Below are 26,300 nucleotides of genomic sequence, written 5' to 3' on the forward strand. Positions count from 1 at the left end.
GATTGACAATGATGAATAGAATATTGAAGCACCAATTTTTGTCAGATGCTGTTCAGTTACAGAAAAACATAAGCTAAAGACTGATTTTTGAGGCCGGAACCGACCATCTTACCCAGCATTTGTGTCACCAAGTATGAGTACCTTGAAAACAAATATCTTGAGTTTAGATTAGATTACTTTACAGTGTGGAAACAGGCCCTTCGGCCCAACAAGTCCACACCAACCCGCCGAAGCGCAAACCACCCATACCCCTACATTTGTGGGTGGCACAGTGGTTAGCACTGCTGCCTCTCAGCGCCAGAGACCCGGGTTCAATTCCCGCCTCAGGCGACTGACTGTGTGGAGTTTGCACGTTCTCCCCGTGTCTGCGTGGGTTTTCTCCGGGTGCTCCGGTTTCCTCACACAATCCAAAAATGTGCGGGTCAGGTGAATTGGCCATGCTAAATTACCCGTAGTGTTAGGTTAAAGGGGTAAATGTAGGGGTATGGGTGGGTTTCGCTTCGGCGGGTCGGTGTGGACTTCTTGGGCCGAAGGGCCTGTTTCCACACTGTAAGTAATCTAATCTAATTTACCCCTTACCTAACACTGCGGACAATTTAGCATGGCCAATTCACCTGACCTGCACATCTTTGGACTGTGGGAGGAAACCGGAGCACCCGGAGGAAACCCACGCAGACACTGGGAGAATGTGCAAACTCCACACAGTCAGTTGCCTGAGGCGGGAATTGAACCCGGGTCTCTGGCGCCGTGAGGCAGCAGTGCTAACTGCGGTGCCACCGTGTTTTCTGTAATATCTTGTCTGGTAACTATACAAATGCTTCCTCATTTTTCACTCGAGTGAATGAAGACTTAAAAAGGAAATAGCAAATGCCAGATAATCTTCCAGTTTCATGATTCACCATGATACTAAACAAAAACAAAACTAAATCTGAAAATGAGTCATTAGATGAATTCCCATGGGGAAAAAGAAATGTTTTGTGGTTATGCATTACATGCATTGAGCTCAAAAAGCCTTGAAATCATCTACATAGAACATAGAACATAGAAGAATACAGCGCAGTACAGGCCCTTTGGCCCTCGATGTTGCGCCGATCCAAGCCCACCTAACCTATACTAACCCACTATCCTCCATATACCTATCCAATGCCCGCTTAAATGCCCATAAAGAGGGAGAGTCCACCACTGCTACTGGCAGGGCATTCCATGAACTTACGACTCGCTGAGTGAAGAACCTACCCCTAACTTCAGTTCTATATCTACCCCCCCTTAATTTAAAGCTATGCCCCCTTGTAATACCCGACTCCATACGCGGGAAAAGGTTCACACTGTCAACCCTATCTAACCCCCTAATCATCTTGTACACCTCAATCAAGTCACCCCTAAACCTTCTTTTCTCTAATGAAAACAGCCCCAAGTGTCTCAGTCTTTCCTCAAGAGTCAAATGAAGTAAATAAGGCAAGAATGCTTTATCTGGCAGCATCTGTGGAGCTGGGGAGTGTAATGCTTGTGTCCTTCATCTTGTTTGTGTCCAGTACTTTCAATTATGGTAGTTGTTTAGGATTTCTGCAAAATTGGCAGCACCTAATTAACTTGATAAGATTTTCATTAGTGACCACCACAGTCCTTTTAAGGACAATGTTCTGTCTTCTGTCTTAAGAATACACCCCATTTTGTTGTGTAGTACTAACCCTGTACTAAATGGAATTGACTTGGAACAGATGTAGCAATTCAAGACTGGGAATCCATGAGGTGATGTGGACCATCACCAGCATCAGAATTGTACTCGAATGCATTCTGCAGCATAGAACATAGAATAATACGTCACAGGAACAGGCCCTTCACCCCACAAGGTTGTGCCAAACATTACATCAAATTAAACTACTTCCTTCTGCCTGCCCATGTCCATATCCCTTCATTCTTTGCTTGTTCATGTGCTTATCTAAAAGCCCCTTAAATACCCCTATCACATTTGCCTCCACCATATGATCTTGCATGCCCTCCACTCAAAAATTATCATCAAGCCAGGGGTTCAACCCTGGAGAGTACAGGAGGAAATACCAGGAGCAGCATCAGGCATACCTAAAAATGAGGAATGAACGTGGTGAATCTGCAAACCAAAAGAGAAAATGCTGGAAAATCTCAGCAGGTCTGACAGCATCTGCAAGGAGAGAAAAGAGCTGATGTTTCGAGTCTAACTGACCCTTTGTCAAAGGGTCTGCAAAATTGGATTGCTTGCATGCCAAACAGCGTAAACAGTGAGTGATGGACAAGGCTCAGCAATTCTGCCACATCCAGTTCTAAATGGCACTGGTGAATTAAACAGCTCATTTGAAGATTAATCTCTACAAATTAACATGTATTATCACCATAGTCTTACCAGATCATAGGGCTGCTCTCTAGATTTAACTCTCATGCACGGGGAGTGGTTGAGAAGGAGAGTCCTTCATAACCTCAGCCAGTGATTGGAATTGAATCCAAGTTGTTGGCACCACACTGCTTCAGAAACCAACCGGGTTACGACACTGGCAAACCCCTTTGCTAATTTCAATCAGCCACACAGAAAAGATTCACCCTGTGCTGTAATCTGTTAAAATTAGAGAAGTGAAGAACTATCTCAAAGGTCGCTTTCTAAAATAAAATTAACAACGTTATTCTTTAAGTTCAATAGAGAATATTAAAACCAACAACTACTTACAGCTCCATTCTCTTAAACCTATCTTTTACCTCCCACTCTACAATATTGACTTAAGATTTACAAAATCAATTCACCTTTCAAAACCAGTCAGCTGTCAAATCTTCTCTTTGTATCTCTGTCGTCTGGCAGCATCTGTGGAGCTAGGGAGTTTGATGTTTGTGTCTTTCATCTTGTTTGTATCCAGTACTTCCAATTATTATAGTTAAGAATTTCCACAAAATTGGCAGCACCTAATTAACTTGATAAGATTTTCAGTAGTGACCACCACACAGTCCTTTTTCTGCAGATTTTTCTCTGTCGTCTTTTCGATGTTCTGCTGTGCAAACCTCTTATAGCCAGGTACCTTTCAGAGAGCTGTTCTGCTGGCAGTCTGTACCTGGTGGTGGCTTAACAATTCTCCTCCGAACTGCTCAAAATGTCTGGTTTTATACCCCAAAATATTGGATCATTTCATTGGTGTTAATATTACCAAAATACTAAATTCAAATTTGATTGGATTTTGGTATCTTGGGCATAATTTAAACTGATTGTCTAACAATGATTACTGTGAAGTTTAGCTTTCTTTCTGCTTTGTTCCACTTTGTATCATTTGAATAATCTGTATTTGAATATGGTGTCCAAGTGTAACAAGATCTGGACAATATTCTGGCTTGGGCTTACAAGTGGAAAGTAAAATGCATGCTATGCAAATGCCAGGCTATGACTGTCACCAGTAAGAGAAAATCTAATCACCGCCCCTTGGCATTCAGCGGTGTTACCATCCCTGAATATCCCACTATCAACATCCTGGAGGTTATCATTGATCAGAAATTCAACTGGACTTACCACATAAACGCAGTGGTTACAAGAAGAGGTTAGAAGCTAAGAATACTGTGGCGAGTAACTTGCCTCCTGACTCAGCAAAACCTTTCCACTATCTGCATGGTGCAAATCAGTGCAGCCTCAAGAACACCCAGAAGATTGACACCATCCAGGACAAAGCATCCCACTTGGCACGACATCCACAAGCATCTACTCCCTGCACTGACAATATGTAATGGGTATGAGCAGGCAGGGAAAGAGTTAAGTTTTGAATTTTGTGAAACAACAGGTTCAGCTGAGCATGACTCAGATCAGATAAGAATTTGCAGTTAACAATCAGCTGCCAGAGGCAAGGACAAGGTGGAAAAGCGTTCATTATGTGGAGCCATTTAACAATATTGGAAGCATGTAAGGTCAGTTGAATCAGATGAAAAGTATTCATTATGTGAAGCCAGTTAAGGTTAAGAACATTCACTGTGTAACAGCAGATGGTTTAATCTTTACTATTGACACTCACTGATTGTACCGGTCATCCAATCAATATGTATATTGCCATATCTGGATGCTCCTCCCTGTAAGTGACTATATAATTCCTTAAGAAAAAGCTGTTAGCAAGAGAAGACAGATAACTCATGTTTCTATGCACATGGGCGATTGTTCTGCCTCCCTCCAGTGCCCGCAATAAAGATGGAGGAGATAGAACTATACTGTGTTTTGCTTCAAATGATTTGGAGCTGGGGAAATGGGATGACACCACCACTAGCGCTGAGTATCAGCGGTGCGCACTATTTGTAAAATGCACTGCAAAAATTCACCAAAAATCCTCAGACAGCACCTTCCAAACCCAGAACCACTTCCGTCTAGAAGGGCAAGGGCAACAGATATAAAAGAACACCACCATCTTCAAGTTCCCCGCCAAGTCACTCATCATCCTGACTTGGAAATATATCACTGTTCCTTCGCTGTTGCTGGGACAAAATCCTGGAGTTCCCTCCCTAATGGCATTGTGTGTCAGCCCATGACAGCAGTTCAAGAAGGCAGCTTATCATTACCTTTTCAAAGGCAACTAAGGTCGGGCAATAACTGCTGGCCAGCCAGTGACGCTGATTTCCAATAAAAATATGAATAAATTTTTAAAAAAATTTTGAAATAAAATGTTTAAAATGGATTTCAAAATGATCAGCTTCTCATTCTCATGCTGAAAGAAATGTCTTAACATCTGTAGTTTGAAATCCAGTGCATAAGGCCTCAGATTTGGCAGTGAAGCTTATATACACCAACTGAATTATTAGATCCAAGAGTGAGGAGATAACTTCAATAAAATCCAAGCTTTGAATGAAATAGCGGTAAAGAACAAAATATTAGGCATTAACTGGGAGTTACTATAATTTATTTTTTAAAAATCTAAACGTTTTTGTGGAGGCCAAAAATAGATTTTGTAATGTCTGACGATTTCCTCTCTAACGAAAGCAACTGGGGCCCCCAATAGAGGGAATGATTTCATTTGGAATACTGGTTTAGAATTTCAACTTCTTGCAAACTCCCTTGAGAGTTGGCTGTTCTACCAGATAATTCCAATCACACCTTTTTTCCAGTTTCTTTTCCCTTTTCTCTCCCTCCAGAAGTAAACAGTTGTAACATATGAATGTTAATGTAAGTATTTTTATTAAGATGTTATAATCTACATTTGGGCTAAGTGGGACTAGAATTGGCCTTCTAGACCAAAGGTATGGGATTACACTGTGCCAACAAGACCTTTGCGCCATGATTGTTAGTATACAGTATGTGGTGTTAACGAGTCATCGCTAGCACAAGTAAATCCTTTTGATTTACATATCTGTAAATATCAGCCTCATGCAAGGGCTTCATACATAATCTAGTTGTGATACTGTTTTGGGCAAAATATTAAGTCACACCCATTCAAAATGTTAAAAATGCCCTGTTAATTTTTTTTCTAAGTCCCCACTTTTGAATAATCCAGCTGCCCTACTGACTCTACCTCTTGCATACAATTGCTGCTGCTGTACATTGTTTGCCCATCTACCAGTTGCTGTGCTGCAATTCAGGATGTAACTAATGTCACTGTCACGATATAAAAGTAAATCTGAATAGTGTACCTCCTCACTTGACAAAACATGTTAAGATACTGGAAAAGAATTTCAGCAGCTGTAAAAATAAACCTGTATTCAAAGATGGGAACGATAGAGGGCATAACCTGAACTGATTAACATTTTAAAATAAAATCATGTTGCAGCTAGTGACTGATTCGAAGTTTGCTCTTTGATTTAAGAGGAAACTCACTTCTCTTTGTTGGTCTTACCAGAGAAGAGATGAGAGAGTTAGTGCTCCACTCTCCTAATTTTGATCTGCCTGTCAGATCAGGAATGCTGAACATTGGTGACCGTTTAATGTGTTGTACTTAATGGCGTCATTGATATAACCAGTTATTATAAGTGAGTCTTGTCAAATGTACACACTACATGGTAGCTTTGTGCGGAGATTATTTCTTTCCCTGAAAGACTGGTCCAAATTTGTTAGATCTTGTGTGTGAAACAAACGTAGACTTTTTTTTGAATGTGCCTTATTGAAGGCGGAGAAAGGTCCTTTTTTTTAAAGATTGTATTTTTTTCAAGTAAAGCTCAGGAATATTATAGGATTGTTCAGCATTTTTAGTTCTAAAAATAGACTTGTTGATTAGATTGTTTGACTTCAGGACAGTTAGGTTGGTGAAAAAGATTATTAAATTACATTCAGTTTTCTTTGCTTTCAACTTCAAGCAGTTTCAAATATTCATGAATATCTTAATAGTAGTACTGTGGAGCTGAAGGTTGCTGGAAAGTTTTGTCTTCATTTCATTGATAAAGGGGGCTAGGGAGTAAGTGGAACATCTGGTTAATGTGCCCAGTGTAAAAGACAAAAGGAATGCTAATGGTGGGAAAGGAGAGACCTAAATGTAGCAGATGCTGTTAACGGCAGAAAATTAGGGGCTGGGAGATGGAGAAGAGAGAGTGTTCATAGTCTGAAGTTGTTGAACTCAGTGTTGAGTTTTCTGATTATTGTAGATTTAGGTTGATTCTGGGAGATGGAAGAATTTTCTTATGAAGAGAGGGTAATTAATTTTTGGCCTGTACTCATTTGAAATTAAAAGAACGGGAGGAGGCCATACTGAAACACATAAGAATCTTAGGCAGCTTGACATGGTAGAGGAGAACTGAGGACTAAAAGGCATAACGAGCGAAGGAGTTGCCCAGTTAGGACAGAAATGAGGAACTTCCTCTCACAATGAATAGTGAATCTATGGAAGTATTTACTGTTGTGGCTGGATCATTAGATATATTCAAAGGTGAGACCGATCTGTTTTAAATCCCTTTTTCATATTTGCTGTCATTACTACCATCCTAAACAAAACACCCTTCATGCTACTATCAAATTACTGTCCCTTGTTCCATCCTTTCCCAGTCCTTTCCTATACTGACGGGTCCAAATTTTGTGCTTGTGTTTCTCTTGACCAGATGTTTGAATCTGTCCAATCAGATTTCTGCCCCTTCACATAATGAAATGTACCAGATTAAAGTCACAAAGGACATCTTGTGTCTTCTATAAAAATGGTTCACTAATCCCTCTCCAACTTTTGATCAGTCTACAGTGTTTGACATGACTGATTGTGGGAGAAAATCCACTACCCTGTCCACCCACAGCATGGCCACAAAGAGCATAAGGAACCAGGTCTGCCCAAGCCACAACAGAAACTACCAAGAGTGCCTCAGCCTTCACCAAGCAGGCTAACTAAGATACTAGACAGCAAATAGGAGATGACTCCAGCCACTTCCAGACTGGGGGATATACTTCCCGAGACAGCCTGACAATAGACTTCCCAGCCCTCAATAAGCACAACTGCTCCCGAAGCCCTAAGGGCAGCCTCGCTCCTCACACATAAGGGAACTCCACAAAGGGTGCTCAGACTGAAACGCACCAAGGTACTTTGCTTGCGGACTAACCACGATGGAAACCCATTGATGCCAGAATGAGAGATATTAGCACCTACTCTTACAGAGGATGGGAATCTCCTGGCTCAATCACAGACTGATTGCTGCTACCGGATGGCTGATTGTCCTTCCACTGATTGCACACCACATTCCTGTACCCCTATAAAAGCTGCCTGTGCCCACTGCACAAGGAAGAGAACCCTTGGTCTACCTGTACAGACTGTCAGTTCTGTGTCAGCCTAGTCGATTTATCTTCCAGTGATATTGCTTGTAATGAACAGTTTGTCCATTTCACCCGATCAGCGCTTGTGTGGTCTCGTTTAATTGGATAATTTCTCCGACACTGACTATTCATTCACCTCTGTCCAGCTGTGTGGAGCTGGATTTACCTTCTTAGATATCCAGTTGTAACCAGAGTGTTGCTTCCAACAGCTTCTCTTCTTGTATCCATACTCTAACTTTAGACTCTCCCTAAGGCCCAACATTGATCCTGTCTTATTTCCAAACTACGCAATGCCTAAATTTTGAAACTCTGATTCCTTCATGGATTATCCTCTAAATCTGTAATTTTCTCTATCCCTCCATCCTGCCATAATTTCTTCACTTCTGATCTCTTTTGTATTCTGGATTTTTTTTTTTGCTGCCCTGTTGCAGGCTATCCTTCCACCATCTAGGATAGACGTCTGGAATTTCTTTATTAAACCTGTCCATCTATCTCTCTCCCCTCCTTTATTCTGTTCTTTTAAAAAGCCTGCTTCGACCAAAGGTTTGAACACCTGTCCTAATTTAGCTTGATAATGCTCCTGTGAAACTTTTCAAAATACTATCAACAGTAGGGAAGGTATTGGAGAAAATTTTGATGAAGAGAATTAGTCTCCACTTGGAGAGAGGTAAGGTTTGATCAGGGATAGTTGGCATGGCTTTGTCAGAGAGCGGTCATCCCTATCAAATTGGATTCAGTTTTGACTGTAGGTGACCAGATGTGCAGATGAGGTAGGGCATTTGAAACCATTTGTATGGATTTCAGCAAAGCCCTCAAAGTCCCACATGTGGGAGACTCTCAAGGCAGGTAAACACAGAGGGGATTCAGGATAATTTAGCAGGTTGGATTCAAAATTGTTTCAGTGGTAAGAGGCAGAGGATGGTGATGGAAGATTGTTTGTATGACTAGAGAACACTGACAATAGGCATACTCTTATTGTTCGTGACATATAGAAACGTTCTAGAAGAAAATCTAGAGGGGTTGATAAGTTTGGAATGAAACAGATTGACAGGCTGGTTGATGGTGATGAAGAAGGTATTAGATGACAGAAGGATATAAATAGATTGGTCAGATGGGCGGACTGAATTTAACTCTAATAAGTATAATGCAGTGCACTTTGGAAGAAGTAACAAGAAGATCAAAGAGACAGAAGGATCCTGGGGTACTTTCCACAAATCCCTGAAGGTGGCATAACAGGTTAATAGTTAAGAAGACATGGGCCCTGGGGAGTGTTGTAGAATAGAGAGACCTAGACGTTCAAGTACATAGTTCATTGAATCGGAGATGTCGGTGTTGGACTGGGGTGTACAAAGTTAAAAATCACACAACACCAGGTTATAGTCCAACAGGTTTAATTGGAAGCACACTAGCTTTCGGAGCGACGCTCCTTCATCAGGTGATTGCCAAGGAGCGTCGCTCCGAAAGCTAGTGTGCTTCCAATTAAACCTGTTGGACTATAACCTGGTGTTGTGTGATTTTTAACATAGTTCATTGAAAGTTGTGACACGGGTCGATACAGTGGTAAAGAAGGCACATAGCATGATTGCCTTTATTGCTCAGACCATTGAGTTTAGGAATTGGGATGTCATGTTGTGTTGTTGGTGAGGACATTGGTGAGGCCGCTTTTGGAGTATTGTGTATAGTTCTGGCTGTCCTGTTTTAGGAAGAATGTTATTAAATTGGAGATAGTGCTAAAACGCTATGTAGAGAGCTGGATAAGCTGGGACTTTTTTTCCCTGGCGCATAGGAGGCTGAGGGTGACCGTTTAGAGATTTATAAAACCATAAGGGGCATAGGTAAGGTGAATAATAAAGGTCTTTTCCCTTTGGTAGGGGAGTTCAAAACTAGAGGGCATAATATTAAGATAAGAGGAGAACGATTTAAAAGATTAAAAGGAACCTGAGGGGCAGCTTTTTCACACACAGGATAGTTCGTATATGGAACTGCCAGAGGAAGTGGTGATGCAGATACAGTTAGAACATTTAAAATAAATTTGGACAGATACATGAATAGGAAAGGTTTAGAGGAATATGGGCCAAATGCAGGCAAGCAGGAATAGTTTTGTTTTGGAAACTTAGCTGGCATGGACAAATTGGACAAAGAGCCTCTTTCTGTGCTGTTTGACTATGACATACGGGACACTTACCTTCACCAGTGGTGGGGTAGATTATAAGAGCAGGGAGGTTACATTGGAGCTGTACAGAACTTCAGTTAGGTCACAGCTGGAGTACTGAGAATATTTCTGGCCAGTGCATTATAGGGAGGATGTCATCGTACTGGGGGGGGGGCGGGGTGCAGAGGCAAATCAGTAGAATAATGCCTAGGATGGAGCCTTTAAGCAATGAAGAGAGGCTGGATAAGCTTGGGTTGTTTTCTTTAGAGCAGAGAAAGCTTGGGGGGTGTTTACCTGTTTGAGGTGTATAAGATTGAGGGTCTTGGATATGTGGGCAGAAAGCAGTTGTTCCCCTTGAGTTGAAGGGTCGATAACGAAGGGCATAATTTTCAGGTGAAAGGTAGGAGAATTGGAAGGTAGATATAGAGAAGAAACAGTGATGCCAAATATCACTATTTATTTTCCTTATCTGTTCAATTGCTAAAGTTATCTTCCAAGAAAATTGTATTTATAGTTGTGTTCAACAGCTATTATATTTGAGTATGAGGAGCCATTCTGTCTGTTAGATAAGGTGTTCAGTAAATGCAATCTTGCTGTACTCAAATTATTTGGACTGGTTGTCAATTCTATTCTATCCCAGTTTTCCCCTAAATAAATCTGGATCCTTCCCAGTGAAAAGCAAGTTGCTGAGAAAAGTGGTAGGAAATTTGTAGAATACAATTTGCACAGATCTTTCTGATTAAATAGCAAGGGATTTAAGTTTTATTTGTTTCTTTAGATAAAGATGATGTAATAGCAACAGGTTAGGGAATCTTTTAGTTATCAGTAACCAGATGTGTGATTATACCCATTCCATGGCTAATATTTAAAGATTAAAATGACCTCTGAAACAGTGGAGAGCTGTGGTTGACCAACAAGTTTCAGTGCCTTGAACATTAGAAAAAACTACATTTTTCAGTGAATTATTTTGAAATTCTTTGAAATTTGCCTTTTATCACCAAGCTTAAATTTTCAAATATTACTTGTTTGTTCTTCATCCCTTGACGCAAAGTTAATGTATTTTTCAGATTCAGTTGTAAATGCATCACAAGCTGTGAGCACAGAATGAAGAAGGCAAGCAGGTCCGCTCCTGCAGCATCCAAACTCCAGGGTACTTGTAAAATGCAGACCATTGAGAAAATTAAATCTGATAATTGCTCTTCAGTTACCACAGTTACAAAGGCTTCGAAAGCAGGTTCAACAGCAGCGTTAACTAAGGTAATTATTTCTTTGCTGCACTATGGGATGTGGATAAACCTTAATGATGGAGTTACAGAATGTGGTAGAAATGGGTTAAAAAACTTGTTTTGTTTTGTTTGCTCTTTTCCTGTTGTATGGTATGTTGGATTTAGATTCTCCTGACCCAGAGCTCGATGTTAGCCCCATCGTACATCTTCAGTAAATGAAGTAAAGCAGTGTGATCTTGGTTTCAGATGAATATTAACTTTCCTTCTCTGAGATGAACTTGAAAAGTGTTTTTCAGTACACTATTAGGGAGGACAAGTTAACTTAGGATCCTTTAAATAATTTCCTTTCGTCTGATGAGAAAATATATCTGACTTACTTTATCACAAACCCGAATCCTTGATCTGCTTGCCAACCAAAAGTCAAATTGCCAGAGCCTAATCTGGCATTTACTTCTGGTATTATAACCATATATTGTACTCTGTAATTCAAGAATCCATTTACAGTACCAAAGCAGGCCTTTCAGCTCTCTGAAAAATGTTCTTTTACTCCCAATCGAAAGTATGGTCTCATAGAAAATATTGTTGTAATGCTGTTAACACAGAAATTTCTTGCCCTTTTAGTGCACCCATAATGCTAAGGATGTTAGTATAATTCAACTATCATCTTTGTAGGCCATGTCCTTCATTTGTTTGTTAAAACTTCAATCATAGATTGTGGATATTGCTGGTAAGGCCAGCATTTGTTGCACACCTCTAAGTACCCTCAAAGAGGTGGTGAGTCGCTTTCTTGAACTGCTGCACTCCATGGGGAATGCTTAGTTGACTTGCTAATCTGTCCTGAAATCCATCTACAACATTAAATGAGCCCTGATGGTCAAAGGGGGGGATAAAAAGTCCCTGATAGGTTCCTAGTGGACATCAAATGTTATGAAAAATTAGTTACCTCATTTAGGTTGTAGTGCCAAGCATTACTCACATTTTCCTTTGATAAAGACAGTTACTTTTTCAGTTTGATTTTTGAAAGCAGCGATGAACTGAAATAAGTCATTTGTTGCAGGATGCTTTTGTTTTAAAATAGTAAATTCTGAATTTGCTGAGCGGAATTTTGGACTCAATTCCCGAATTACTAATGAAAATATGCTCTCCAACGTTAAGGTGGGGAATTTAGTCTTGAGTGAGCAGATCTGTAGCTCTGGAACGGGGGATAATTTATCATACATTTACAGTGATGCTGAGCCTTCTATTTTTGCAATAGCTTAGCCATAAGCTAATTGATTTCTAGAATTTGGAAAATATATTGGATTGATTCTCGATCCAGTTTATAGATGAAAGTGTTTTGAGTTTAGGAGAGAACTAAATGATTAGTGAAAGACCGTGCTAAATGTATTTTCTCCGTTCTGTTTTCTTAAACTTGTTCTTGATTTGTGAAGTTAATGCATGGTTAAATTGCTCTAAGAGCTGGCTGACAGTGCTAATTCAATCTGTTAACCAACACTGAAATACCAGCAATTTCTCCAGTTCACTATCATTAAAGCTTGGCATAGTTTTGGATTAACCACTGGTTCATAGTTTGTAATGGGCATGTTCTAAACTCTTGATTTTAATTTTATTTTCTCAATGCTTGGAGGTTATGGGACAAGCTGTCATTCACAATTGAACCACAGTATTGTTGTGGTGAAAATGTGGTCGGCAAGTTGATTGTGGTTTCACACATTTCCTGTATATTACTGCTTAACATTTAATGAACAGAAACTAAACTTTTCTGCTTTGTGGTTTCTGATATTGTAGTTTATTTATGCACTACTGTTAGTATTTAAACTTGTTAAAGTAGTGGAATCGGTTCTGATGAAAGTAGTCTATTCTACTTTTAATCTATTTTAATCTTTAAAAGAGCTCTAGTTAAGAATGTGATTGAGGGTTGTAAGGACAGATCTAGCATAAATTTAAATGTATGTACTTCTGGAAGTTTATATTTCAGAATACAGCTAGTCAGAATTGTAAAAATAATTTCTAATCTTGGGAGGCATCTAAAGGTTTTCAAAATTTATGAAAGTTTATATTGGTAAATATTGAAAAAAAATTCTAGGAGTTTGGAGGTCATGTTATGGCTGTATAGGATATTGGTTAGGCGACGTTTGGAACACTGCAATTCTGATCTCCCTTTCTCTAGGAAAGATGTGAAATTTGAAATGGTTCAGAAACGATTTAGAAGGATGTTGCTGGGATTGGAGGGTTTGAGCTATAGGGAGAGGCTGAATGGTCAACACTGCTGCCTATAGGACCAGGGACCTGGGTTCAAATCCAGCCTCGGGTGACTGTCTGTGTGGACTTGGCACATTCTCCCCGTGTCTGGGTGGGTTTCCTCTGGATACTTCGGTTTCCTCCCACAGTCCAAAAATGTGCTAGTTATTTGAATTAGCCATGCTAAATTGCCCATAATGTTCAGGGGTGTGTAGGCTAGGTGCATTAGTCACGGGTAACTGTAAAGTGATAGGGTAAGGGAATGGGTCTGGGTGGAATACTCTTGAGAGAGTCATTGTGGACTTGTTGGACCAAATGGCCTGTTTCCACATTCGGAATTCTATATAGGCTGGTGCTATTTTCCCTGGAGCATCGGGTGCTGAGGGGTGACCTTATAGAGGTTTATCATTTCATGAGGGGCATGGATAGGATGAATAGATAAAGCTGGGGGAATCCAAAAATAGAGGGCATAGTTTTAAGGTGAGAGGGACGAGATTTAAAAGGGGCAATGTTTTTTGCACAGAGGGTAGTGTGTGTATGGAGTGAGCTGCCAGAGGAAGATGGAGAGAAATTTAAGTATGTACAAGAAAAGTATGTGGATGTAAGTACTAGAGAAAGTGTAAGACTTGACTAACTCATGGGGAAATAAGGCAGGGCAAGTGACTGAGGTGTCAGTGAGGGAGCACTTTGGGCCAGCGACTATAATTCTATTAGTTTTAAAATAGTGATGGAAAAGGATAGACAGCATCTAAAAGTTGGAAGTTCTAAGGAAGGCCAATTTTGATGGTAGTAGGCAAGAATTTTCAAAAGTTGATTGGGTGTGAATGTTCTTAGGTAAATGGACGGTTGGAAAATGGGAAGCCTTGAAAAATGAGGTAAGAGAATCCAGAGAGTATGTTTCTGTTAGGATGTAAGACAAGACTGGTAGGTGTAGGCAATGCTGGATGACTAAAGAAGTTGAGGTTTTAGTCAAGAAAAAGAAGGAAGCATATGTCAGGTACTGACCGTAGAGATCGAGTGAATCCTTAGAGTATAAAAGCAGTCAAAGTATACTTGAGAGGGATATCAGGAGAGAAAAAGGGGACATGAGATAGCTTTGGCAAATAGAGTTGAGGAGAATCCAAAGGGTCTATACAAATACATTAAGAACAAAAGGGCAATGAAGGAGAGAATAGGACCCCTCATATTTTCAGCAAGGCAGCCTATGTGTGGAACCGCAGGAGATGGGGGAGATACTGAATGAGTATTTTTGCATCTCTTTTTACTGTGGAGAAGGACATGGAAGATATAGAATGTGGGGAAATAGATGGTGATACCTTGAAAAATGTCCATATTACAGAGCAGGAGGTGGTGGATGTCACTGTAGAATTGTGTGGGAAGCTAGGGATGTTATTGCTGGGCCTCTTGATGAGATATTTGTGTCATCGATAGTCACAGGTGAGGTGCCGGAATACTAGAGGTTGGCTGATGTGGTGCCACTATTTAAGAAAGATGATTAGGAAAAGCCAGGGAACTACAGACCAGTCAGCCAGATGTCAGTGGTGGGCAAGTTATTGGAGGGAATCCTGAGGGATGGGATTTATGTGTATTTGAAAAGGCAAGGACTGATTAAGGGATAGTCAACATGGCTGTGTGCGTGGGAAATCATATCTCACTAACCTGATTGAATTTTCTGAAGAAATAAGAGGATCGATGAGGGGAGAGATGTGGACGTGATCTGTATGGACTTCAGTAAGGTGTTCGACAAGGCAGACTGGTTAGCAAGGTTAGATCACATGAAATACAGGGAGAACAAGCTACTTGGATACAGAACTGGTTCAAAGGTAGAAGACAGAGGATGGTGGTGGAGGGTTGCTTTTCAGACTGGAGGACTGTGACCAGTGGTGTGTGCCACAAGGATAGGTGTTGGGTCCACTGCTTTTCATCATGTATAAAAATGATTTGGATTTGAACACAGTAGGTATAATTAGTAAAATGGCACCAAACTTGGAAGTGTAATGGACAGCGAAGAAGGTTATCTCAGAGGACAGCGGGATCTTGATCAGATGGGCCAATGGCCTGAAAGTGGCAAATGGAGTTTAATTACATAAATATGAGGTGCTGCATTTTGGAAAGACAAATCAGGGCAGGACTTCTACACTTAATGGTAAGGTCCTGGGGAGCGTTGCTGAACAAAGAGATCTTGGAATACAGATTCATGCTTTGTTGAAAGTGGAATTTCGGGTAGATAGGATAGTGAAAAAAGTGTTTAGTGTGCCTTCCATTATTGATCAGACCAGTGAGTATAGTAGTTAGGAGGTCATGTTGCGGTTGTACAGGACATTGGCTGGCCTCTTTTGGAATATTGTGTGCAATTCTGGTCTCCCTCCAATTGTAAAACTTCAAAGCGTTCAGAAAAGATTTACAAGGATGTTGCCAGGGTTGGAGGTTTTGAGCTATAGGAAGAGGCTGAATAGGCTGGGGCTGTTTTCCCCAGAATGTCAGAATGGTATGGATAGGGTAAATGGACAAAGTCTTTTCCATGGGTTGGGAAGTCCAGAACTAGAGGGCATACACTTAGCGTGAGATGGGAAAGGTTTAAAAGGCACTTAAGGAGCACCTTTTCAATCAGAGGGTGATGCGTGTATGGAATGAGCTGCCAGAAGAAATAGCAGAGGCTGGTTCAATTACAACATTTAAAAGGCACCTGGATGGTTATATGAATAGGAAACGTTTGGAGGGACTTGGGCCAAAGGCTGGCAAATAGGACTAGATTTATATAGATTATCTGGTCGGTATGGATGTATTGGACAGAAGGGTCTGTTTCTATGCTGTACATCTCTATGACTCTACTAGTCAGTGAATTGTAATAAGGAAAAAATTAAAATTTGCACTGATAAAGAAAGCTTCAAAGCAATGCGCAGTGAATGAATTAGTTATGTGAATTTACATTTACTATGACACGGAGGTCGAACCCCTCGTCCATGCCAATAAGATGTCCCAATCCAATCTAGTCCCACCTGCCAGCACACAGCCCATATCCCTCCAAACCCTTCCTGTTCATATACCCATCCAGATGCCTTTTAAACGTTGCAATTGTACCAGCCTCCACCATTTCCACTTGCAGTCCATTCCACATACATACCATCCTCTGCATGAAAAAGTTGCCCCTTGGGTCTCTTCTATATCTTTCTCCTCTCACCCTAAACCTATGACCTCACGTTCTAGACTCCCTCACTCTAGGGAAAAGACCTTGTCTATTTACCCTATCCATGTTCCTCATGATTTTATTAACCTCTATAAGGTCACCCCTCAGCCTTCGACGCTTCAGGGAAAACAGCCCCAGCCTGTTCAGCCTCTCCTTGTAGCTCCAATCCTCCAACCCTGGCAACATCCTTGTAAATATTTTCTGAACCCTTCTCAAGTTTCACAACATCCTTCTGATAGGTGAAACCAAGCACCCAGAAGAGCTCATCTCACCTTGTAATCAGTTAAAAATGTGAATGAGTGACAGATTACTCCTAGTTTTCCACCATTTGAAGAAAAATAACAATTTATTTTCCTAACATAATGCTAAACAAAGCTATTAACAAACTGAACACTTTTTCCACTAACTGAACACAGTCCTATTAATATGCTGTTCCAATAACACAATTATTCAGCATTACATTAACTTAATCTCAAGTCCACACAGTCTTTGTCTTCTCCACTGTCTTCAGTCTTCGGTCTGCTGATCTCCCTGGGTTGACTTCTTTCTTTTTGCTGTGAGTATGTTTTACTCGAAAAGGTACCTATAGCGTGTATTCTAATTTCTTTGAGAACAAGATTTTAGATGGGACAGTTCACTCTGGCTGTATGACAGTTGCTCTGCTGTTCATTGGCTATTGCTCTGACCAATTTTCAAAGTGCCTGCGTTTTTTTTTCTAACCCCCAACATCGTGCCCTGTCATCGATCAGATGTTGTCAAACAATAAATTCAAACTCAATTGGGTTTTAGTATCCTGGTCATAATTTAATTGGTCAAATTTGAATTGTTTTCAAAACAGCAACCAGAACTTAGGTATCCATTTAACAGCCCGTTGTTACATGTATCTATTTTGGAGTAGCCCATCTTCTAACTGTTCTGTTTGGGCAGCTGAGCCTGCACTTCAAATTCACTCAAATTCAGAAAACGCTCCCTATTTTAAAGTGAACATCCACTCATTTGACTTCATAACACATTACAACAATAGAAGCTTCTATTGTTGTAATGTAAAAAAAACAACAAATTTTTAGTTTTGCAGCAACATTTTTTTTTAACCATAGGATTTTTCACAATCCAACTGAAAGAACAAATAAGGCATTGATTTAACATCACATCTTAAATTTGGCACTTCTGACTTTGCAGCAATTGCCCATTACCACACAGAAATATTGGTCTTGTACTACCTCCTTTGACTGCCATGAATCATGCTCCCATAGAAGATTTGCTTGAGAAGTTATGTTTGTGTCTCAGTTTGGTGAGAATGTTTGGTGTCTCAGTTTGGTGAGAATGTTTGGCACCTCACTGCCTGATTTTCTTTTTTGTTCTGCCATCTGATCTTCAGAAGCTTACAAAGTCAGCCAAGATCAAAGTGGTTGATGTTTCATTGTTAATGTGTATGACTTTAGACAGATTTTGACTAAACTCTGAAGGAACAAGTTGTTGATAATGTAGTCCAAATCGTAACTCTACAGAGCAGAGTGAGCAGGACTGTTCTTGGGATATTGTTTGTTAAGCAGACTCACTCTTCATTCACAGACTAATGTTTAAAATATGCTGAAGGATATTTTTCTGAACCAGTTCATAAATTATACCTTTGGAGTCCTTGACCTTTGCATGATTAACCATCTTCTTGCCCGTGATTTCATTGCAAGGATCACAATCATGGAGAGCATGGCAGAGAAAAATATACTGAAGAGGAAGGAGCTAGTCACCTTGATGGAATTGTACTATAGACACTCAGTAGCCTTTGGGAAACTGAAGAGCAAATATGTAGAGAGATCTTCAATTTCTGTAGTATAGTAAGATTGTAATAGGGAATTTTAACTTTTTAAAAATAGACTGGGTTCTGCCATAGTGTTAAGGGTTTGGATGGGGAGAAATTTGTTAACTGTGTTAAATTGACTACGTGCATCAATATATAGAGGTACCTGCTAGACAAGGAGCAAAACCTGACCATGTCTTGGGAAATAAGGCAGGGCAAGTGACTGAGATATTATTGGGAGAACACTTTGGGACCTGTGATCATTAATTCTAATAATTTTAAAATAGTTATGGAAAAAGCTAGGCCTTGTATAAAAGTTAAAATTTCTAATTTGGAGCAAGGACAATTTTAACAATATTAGTCAGGAATTTTCAAAACTTGCTTGAGGTAGGCTGTTCACAGGTAAAGGGGACAACTGGCAAGTGGGAAGTTTTTAAAAGCGAGATAACTAGAGTTCAGAGTGTGGTCCTGTTAGAGTGAAGGGCAAGGCTGGTTGGTGTGAGTCAGGACCACTAGATGACTAGAGCTATAGAGGCTCTGGTCATGATAAAGAAGGAAGCATGTGTCACACATAGACAACTAGGATCGAGTGAACTCCTTGAGTATAAGGGGAGTAGGAGCATACTTGAGGGAAATCAGGACTGCAAAAAAAAGGACATGAGATAGCTTTGGCAGTTAAGCTTAAGGAGAATTCAAAGAGATTCTACATGTACATTGAGGGCAAAAGAGTCTGAAGGGAGAGAATAAGGCCTCTTGGAAGATCAATGAGGGCATCTATGTGTGGAACCACAGGAGATGGGTGAGGTACTAAACAAATATTTCACAATAGTACTTTACTGTGGATAAAGACATAGAAGCTAGGGAACTTGGGGAAGTAAATAATGTCTTGAAAATAGTCCATTGGAGGTGCTGGAGGTCTTAAAATAAATTAAGGTAGATAAGTCCCTGGGACCTGATCAAGTATATCCCAGGACGTTGTGGGAAGTTAAGGAAGAAATTGTGAGGCCACTAGCAGAGGTATTTGTATCATCTACAATCACAGGTGAGGTGCCAGAAGACTGGAGGGTGGTTAGTGTTATGCCTTTATTAAAGAAAGGCTGCAAGGAAAAGCTTGGGAACTTTAGCCCAATGAGTCTGACATCCATGGTGGATAAGTTGTTGGAAGGGATTTACATGCATTTGGAGAGGCAAGGACTGATTAGGGATAGTCAGTATGTCTTTGTGTGTGGGAAATCAAGTCTCACGACTTGGTTGTGTTTTTTGACGACGTGACCAAGGAAATAGGTGAGGGCAAAGTGGTAGATATTGTCTATGTGGACTTCAGCAAGGCCTTTGACAAGGTTCTGCATGATACACTGGTTGGTAAGGCTATATCACGTGGGACTTAGGGAGAGCTAGCCAATTGGATATAAATTGGCTTGACTGTAGGAGACAGAAGGTGGTGGGAGAGGGTTGCTTTTCAAACTGGAGGCCTGTAACCAGTCGTGTTCCACAGGGTTGGGTGCTGGGTCCACTGTTGTTTGCCGTTTATACAATGTTTTGGATAAGAAGGATGTGGAAGCTTTGGAAATGGTTCAGAGGAGATTTACTAGGATGTTACCTGGTATGGAGGGAAGGTCTTATGAAGGAAAGGCTGAGGGACTTGAGGCTGTTTTCATGAGAGAGAAGAAGGTTGAGAGGTGAAATAATTGAGACATTTAAGATATTCCGAGGGTTAGATAGGGTGAGAGCATTTTTCCTCTGATGGCGATGGCTAGCATGAGGGAAGAATGGCTAGTAGGTTTGCCAGAATTGTATGCAATACTCCAAAAGGGGCTACACAAATGTCCTGTACAGCTGCAGTATGATGTCTCAACTGGAAGAACAGCACCCCATTTTCTCCTTGGGAGTCCTGCAGCCTTCTGTACTTAAGATTCAAGTTCTACAATTTTTGAGCTTGAACATCCTTCCCCATATTTTCCCCACCCCCACACACATGGCGAAAGTGGGTACTGCAGATGCTGGAGATCAGAGTCAAGATTAGAGTGGTGCTAGAAAAGCACTGCAGGTCAGGCAGCATCCGAGGACCAAGAAAATCGACATTTTGGGCAGGAGCACTTCCTCAGGACATGGATTGTTACCACACGCTACCCATTTTCAGCCAAAATTGCTGGTATAGTGGACAGTGAAGAAGGTTATCTAAGAGTGCAATGGGATCCTGATCAGCTGAGTCAGTGAGTTGAGGAGTGGCAGACGGAGCTTAATTTGAATAAATGTGAGGTGTTACATATTGGGAAGACAAATCATGGCAGGATGTACACAGTTAATGGTAGGGCCCTGGGGAATGTTGTCGAAGAGAGACATTTAGTGATTCAGACAAATAGTTTCTTGAAAGCAGCATCAGAGGTAGACAGGGTGAAGGTGCTGTTTGGCATGTTTGTCTTCATTGGTCAGGGCATTGAGTATAGGAGGACAAAAACAAACAGAAAGAACCGTGGATGCTGGAAATCTGAAACAAAACAGGAATTGTGAGAAAATCGCAGCAGGTCTGTTTGCATGTGCGACAGAAATCAGAGTTAATGTTTTGGGTCCAGTGACCCTTCTTCAGAACTGATGGCAGCTAGGAAAAGAATGCTTTTATGCACAGAAAACGGGGTAGGGGGAGAATAAGTATTAGGTGGAGATAGAGCCTGAAGAGAGGGGAAAACTGTTAGACAAAGAAGTAGTTAGAAGTCAGTCTGGGGGATGAATATTTGCTATTGGGGACAATTAGTGGCTGACAATAATCCAGATATTTGAATATCAGTCACATTAGTGATAACTAAGAAGACTGTCACATCGGTGATCTTGACCTTCGGTGAGCTGTCAAGAATGTAACAATGAAAATTGTCTGTCCATTCTTGATAGCAGTAAGGCTCAGATGCTTCTCAACCTTAAAAGGTGTTGGGAATAATAATAAATAAGAACAAACTGCCAGAGAAACTCAACAGTCTGGCAGCATTTGTGGAAAGAGAAAGAGAGTTAATGATTTGAGCCAAAGACTCCTCTTCGCAATGGTGCTGAGAACATAGGCTTCATAAAACAGCACCTTAGTCCTAAGAGTCACTTTGATATTTATCCTTGCAATTTTTTTTTCTAGCACCATCTCTGACAGTTTCAGAGTGGAGAAGGTTTTGTAACAGGGCTGTGTCCCAGCCACTAATTTGTTATATATTTTTTTTCTCCATTCTCCTGAAGAATATGGGAGAGCTTTACCTCCATGCTAGATCGGACGGTAAGCCTTTCAATCCATTGAGGCTAAAAGTGAAGACCCAAGTTCACCAAACGTTGAACTGATGAGCTACGCTGGTCATTTAAATGGAAGTGCAGTTAAAGACTGAATTAAACTGTCAGATCAGTTCACCTGAAATTAGAGGGTATCCTCAGAGGGGGCAGTGCTCTAGTTTCACCAAATTTCCTTTGTCGACATGTATCTCCCCTCAGTCAAAGCAAAATGCTCAGAGAGACAGTACTTTTACCTCCTCCATCTTTATTCCAGTCCCTGCAGGAAGAGAGAACAAGGCGCCCATGTGCGCAGGGGCATGGGTTCCCAGTCTTCTCTCTGGAACAGGAGTTTCTTAATGAATTATATAGTCACTTACAGGGAGGAGCATCCAGATAAGGCAACATACATATTAATTGGGTGACCGTTGCAGTCAGTGAGTGTCAATAGCAAAGGGTAAACCATCTGGTGTTACACAATGAATGCTCTTACCTTAACTGGCTTCACATAATTAATACTTTTCACCTTGTTCAACTGACCTTACATACATACTGAATGCTTTCAATATTGTTAACTGGCTCTACATAATGAATGCTTTTCCACCTTCATCAACTAGCCGTGGGCGGCACGGTGGCACAGTGGTTAGCACTGCTGCCTCACAGCGCCAGAGACCCGGGTTCAATTCCCGCCTCAGGCGACTGACTGTGTGGAGTTTGCACGTTCTCCCCGTGTCTGCGTGGGTTTCCTCCGGGTGCTCCGGTTTCCTCCCACAGTCCAAAGATGTGCAGGTTAGGTGAATTGGCCATGCTAAATTGCCTGTAGTGTTAGGTAAGGGGTAAATGTAGGGGTATGGGTGGGTTGCGCTTCGGCGGGGCGGTGTTGGGCCGAAGGGCCTGTTTCCACATTGTAAGTAATCTAATCTAATCTAATCTAATCTAATCTAAAATCTAATCACCTTGTTAACCCATTACCCGATTGTTAACTGCAAATGCTTATCTGATCTGAGTCATGCTCAGCTGAACCTCGTGATTCACAAAACTCAAAAAATCTTTCCCTACCTACTCATACCTGATGCACATTCTCACCGTTGTGGTTCTGTTCGCCGAGCTGGAAGTTTTTGTTGCAAACGTTTCGTCCCCTGGCTAGGCGACATCATCAGTGCTTGGGAGCCTCCTGCAAAGCGCTTCTTTGATGTTTCCTCCGGTGTTTATAGTGGTCTGTCCCTGCCGCTTCCGGTTGTCAGTTTCAGCTGTCCGCTGTAGTGGTTGGTATATTGGGTCCAGGTCGATGTGTTTGTTGGAGTTTGTGGATGAATGCCATGCCTCTAGGAATTCCCTGGCTGTTCTCTGTCTGGCTTGCCCTATGATAGTAGTGTTGTCCCAGTCGAATTCATGTTGCTTGTTGTCTGCGTGTTTGGCTACTAAGGATAGCTGGTCGTGTCGTTTCGTGGCTAGTTGATGTTCATGTATGCGGATTGTTAGCTGTCTTCCTGTTTGTCCTATATAGTGTTTTGTGCAGTCCTTGCATGGTATTTTGTACACTACATTCGTCTTGCTCATGTTGGGAATCGGCTCCTTCGTTCTGGTGAGTTGTTGTCTGAGCGTGGCTGTTGGTTTGTGTGCCGTTATGAGTCCTAGGGGTCGCAGTAGTCTGGCTGTCAGTTCCGAGATGCTCCTGATGTAATGTAGTGTGGCTAGTCCTTTTGGTTGTGGTATGTCCTCGTTCTGTGGCCTTTCTCTTAGGCATCTGTTGATGAAGTTGCGCGGGTATCCGTTTTTGGCGAATACCTTGTATAGGTGTTCCTCTTCTTCTTTTTGCTGTTCTGGTGTACTGCAGTGTGTTGTGGCCCTTTTGAATAGTGTCCTGATGCAGCTTCGTTTGTGTGTGTTGGGGTGGTTACTTTCATAGTTTAGGACTTGGTCTGTGTGTGTGGCTTTCCTGTATACCCTTGTAGTGAATTCTCCCAAATTCAAATTCAACCCAAACTCTGGGTCAGATATGTCGATGACACGTTTGTAATCATTAAAAACACGGAAATAGAAAAAACACACCGGATCATCAACGCCACACTCACAGGAATCCAATTCACGAGAGAAGAAGAAAAGGACAGCCAACTCCCATTCCTAGATGTGATGGTACAGAGAACACCAGACGGAGAATTCACTACATGACCAGCTATCCTTAGTAGCCACACACGCAGACAACAAGCAACATGAATTCGACTGGGACAACACTACTATCATAGGGCAAGCCAGACAGAGAACAGCCAGGGAATCCCTAGAGGCATGGCATTCATCCACAAACTCCATCAACAAACACATTGACCTGGACCCAATATACCAACCAATACAGCGGACAGCTGAAACTGACAACCGGAAGCGGCAGGGACAGACCACTATAAATACCGGAGGAAACATCAAAGAAGCGCTTTGCAGGAGGCTCCCAAGCACTGATGATGTCGCCTAGCCAGGGGACGAAACGTTTGCAACAAAAACTTCCAGCTCGGCGAACAGAACCACAACAACGAGCACCCGAGCTACAAATCTTCGCACAAACTTTGAACATTCTCACCATTATTGTGTTCAATGGTGGTCACCAAATTAATAATGTATTTAAATACGATCTCTGGAGACACCTGTGTAGGAGAGTGTAGAGGATTGCATTATGAGGAAATCAAGAGACTTCATGGATCAATGTCACAAATGGAACATAGCATCTGAACATTCCTTTTCAGGCAAAGATCAATGAAATAAACTTTTGGAGTGTCCACTGGAGGCAAAAATCTTTGAAATATTGAGAAGCAATGACAGGACCTGCAAGATTCTTTCATGTATTGTTCTGATGCTGGGAAAATGTCTTGGTTTCTTGATATGTGGCATTTTCCTAGGACGTCCGTGAATTGTATTGAATCGTGAGATAGGCTGTATGTGTTACTTGGAGAGAATGGTTGAATTCTTGACTGGTTTGTCCTTCATCACAGTATCACCATGTCTGTGCAGATAAGAGTGCAAAATACCCAAATAAAATTCTTGAGCACTGGCAATTTAAATACAGCGAGGATTTTGCTAGTCATAAAGTATCAGTACTTTTATTATTCCCAGATTATTTCTGTCATTTGTCTGTCTTTATTTGACAGATTTGCAGAATCTGCTTGGTGTAACTGAGCCAGGAATTATAGATTTGCCCAGGAGCATTGAATTCATAGAATCCCTATAATGTGGAAACAGGCCCTTTGGCCCAACAAGACCACACCGACCCTCTGAACAGTTCCCACCAAGACTCATTCCCCTACCCTATTACTCTACATTTACCCCTGACTAATGCGCCTGAATCCCTACACATCCCTGAATACTGGGCAATTTAGCATGGCCAATTCACCTAATCTTCACATCTTTGGATTGTGGGAGGAAACCAGAACACCCGGACGAAACCCATGCAGACACTGGGAGAATGACTAAATTCCATATAGGCAGTCGCGTGAGTGTTGAATCAAACCCAGGTCCCTGGTGCTGAGAGGCAGCAGTGCTGACCACTGAGTCACCATCCTCTAGCCGAAGGATCTGTTTCCATGCTATGTAACTCTGGATCTGTGCTCAATGAAATTTAGAAGGAAGAGGTGGGATCTGATTGAAACTTACAGAATACTGAGAGGCCTAGATAGAGTGGACGTGGAGAAGGTGTCTCCACGAGCAGGGGAAACTTGGACCCGAGGGCGCACCCTCAGAGTGAAGGGGTGACCCTTTAGAGTTGAGATGAGGAATTCCTCCAGCCATAATGGTGAATCTGTCAAACTCATGACTTTAGAAGCCTGTGGAAGCCAAGTCATTGAGTGTATTTCAGACAGCAATAGATAAGTTCTCGATTAGTTGAATCTCACTGACAATACATTTGGGACTGGATTGTAGTTAGTAATGCAGTAACCAATCCATTCTATATAATGTGCTTGGCCTTACTTCAAACTTCGCTTAAGGTTTCACGTGCAGATAAATGAGCTTCCATTCAGACAGAAGTGTGTATTCTAGTTACAAAGATTAGGGCTGAGCAGCAGCCAAATCCATCATTGTGCTTTTCCCCATTCTGGCAGCACAAATACTAGCTCTGGAGGGGAAAAAAAAACTGGTATTGTTTTAAGCAGATTTTCTGTCTGGAATACCATGTCAAGATTCAATGGATTTTTTTTGTTGAATTTCTGTGAACATCTATGAAACGCCTATTTAACACTTTCTCATGTTTGCATTCACCATTGATGGTGAATGCTCAGTTTGATAAATAACAACCAGTTTTAAAATTTCCAAGGTCTTTTCCCACATTAAGTTAAATGATAGGAGCCCACTTTAAATATCAAGTTTACTATATCTTCAAGATAGAGATCCGAAGCATGAGGCACAATTCCTGCATGATTCATAGTCACTTTTAATTTCCCCACATTTTGGCTCACTTTTAATTTCCCTATTTTTAATTGCTGAAAATTTGTGTTCACCTAGCTCTCCTCATTTTGGAAGATCTTGCTTCATATCCAGCTGACTTAGGATAGTTGCAAGTCGAAGGGCATAAGCCCGAAACATCGATTTACCTGCTCATTGGATGGTACCTGATTTACTGTGCTTTTCTGACTAAGGACGGTTGCAAGCCAATACAGCAAGATCAGTTTCCATTTACATCTATTAAAACCATATTTGCTCCAATTACTCCTATGATAATGCTATTCCTTCTGCTTATTGTGGCCTAATGAAAGAAAATTGCAGAAATA

General features: G+C 41.2%; 1 protein-coding gene across 6 annotated transcripts in view; it reads left to right on the forward strand.

Moving 5' to 3' along the window:
* The window catches only part of specc1la (sperm antigen with calponin homology and coiled-coil domains 1-like a), a 332,469-nt gene that overhangs the window by 32,458 nt on the left and 273,711 nt on the right, over positions 1 to 26,300 (forward strand). For all 6 annotated transcript variants that reach the window (XM_088000258.1, XM_088000259.1, XM_088000260.1 and 3 more), the window contains exon 2: positions 10,925 to 11,114. In XM_088000258.1, the coding sequence (XP_087856384.1) occupies positions 10,925 to 11,114 (190 nt within the window). The remainder of the gene's footprint in view (positions 1 to 10,924; positions 11,115 to 26,300) is intronic.

This window comes from Chiloscyllium plagiosum, unplaced genomic scaffold (assembly GCF_037043375.1).
Source record: "Chiloscyllium plagiosum isolate Xiang-an unplaced genomic scaffold, Cpla_swu_hap1 HiC_scaffold_24, whole genome shotgun sequence".
Classification (NCBI taxonomy): domain Eukaryota; kingdom Metazoa; phylum Chordata; class Chondrichthyes; order Orectolobiformes; family Hemiscylliidae; genus Chiloscyllium; species Chiloscyllium plagiosum.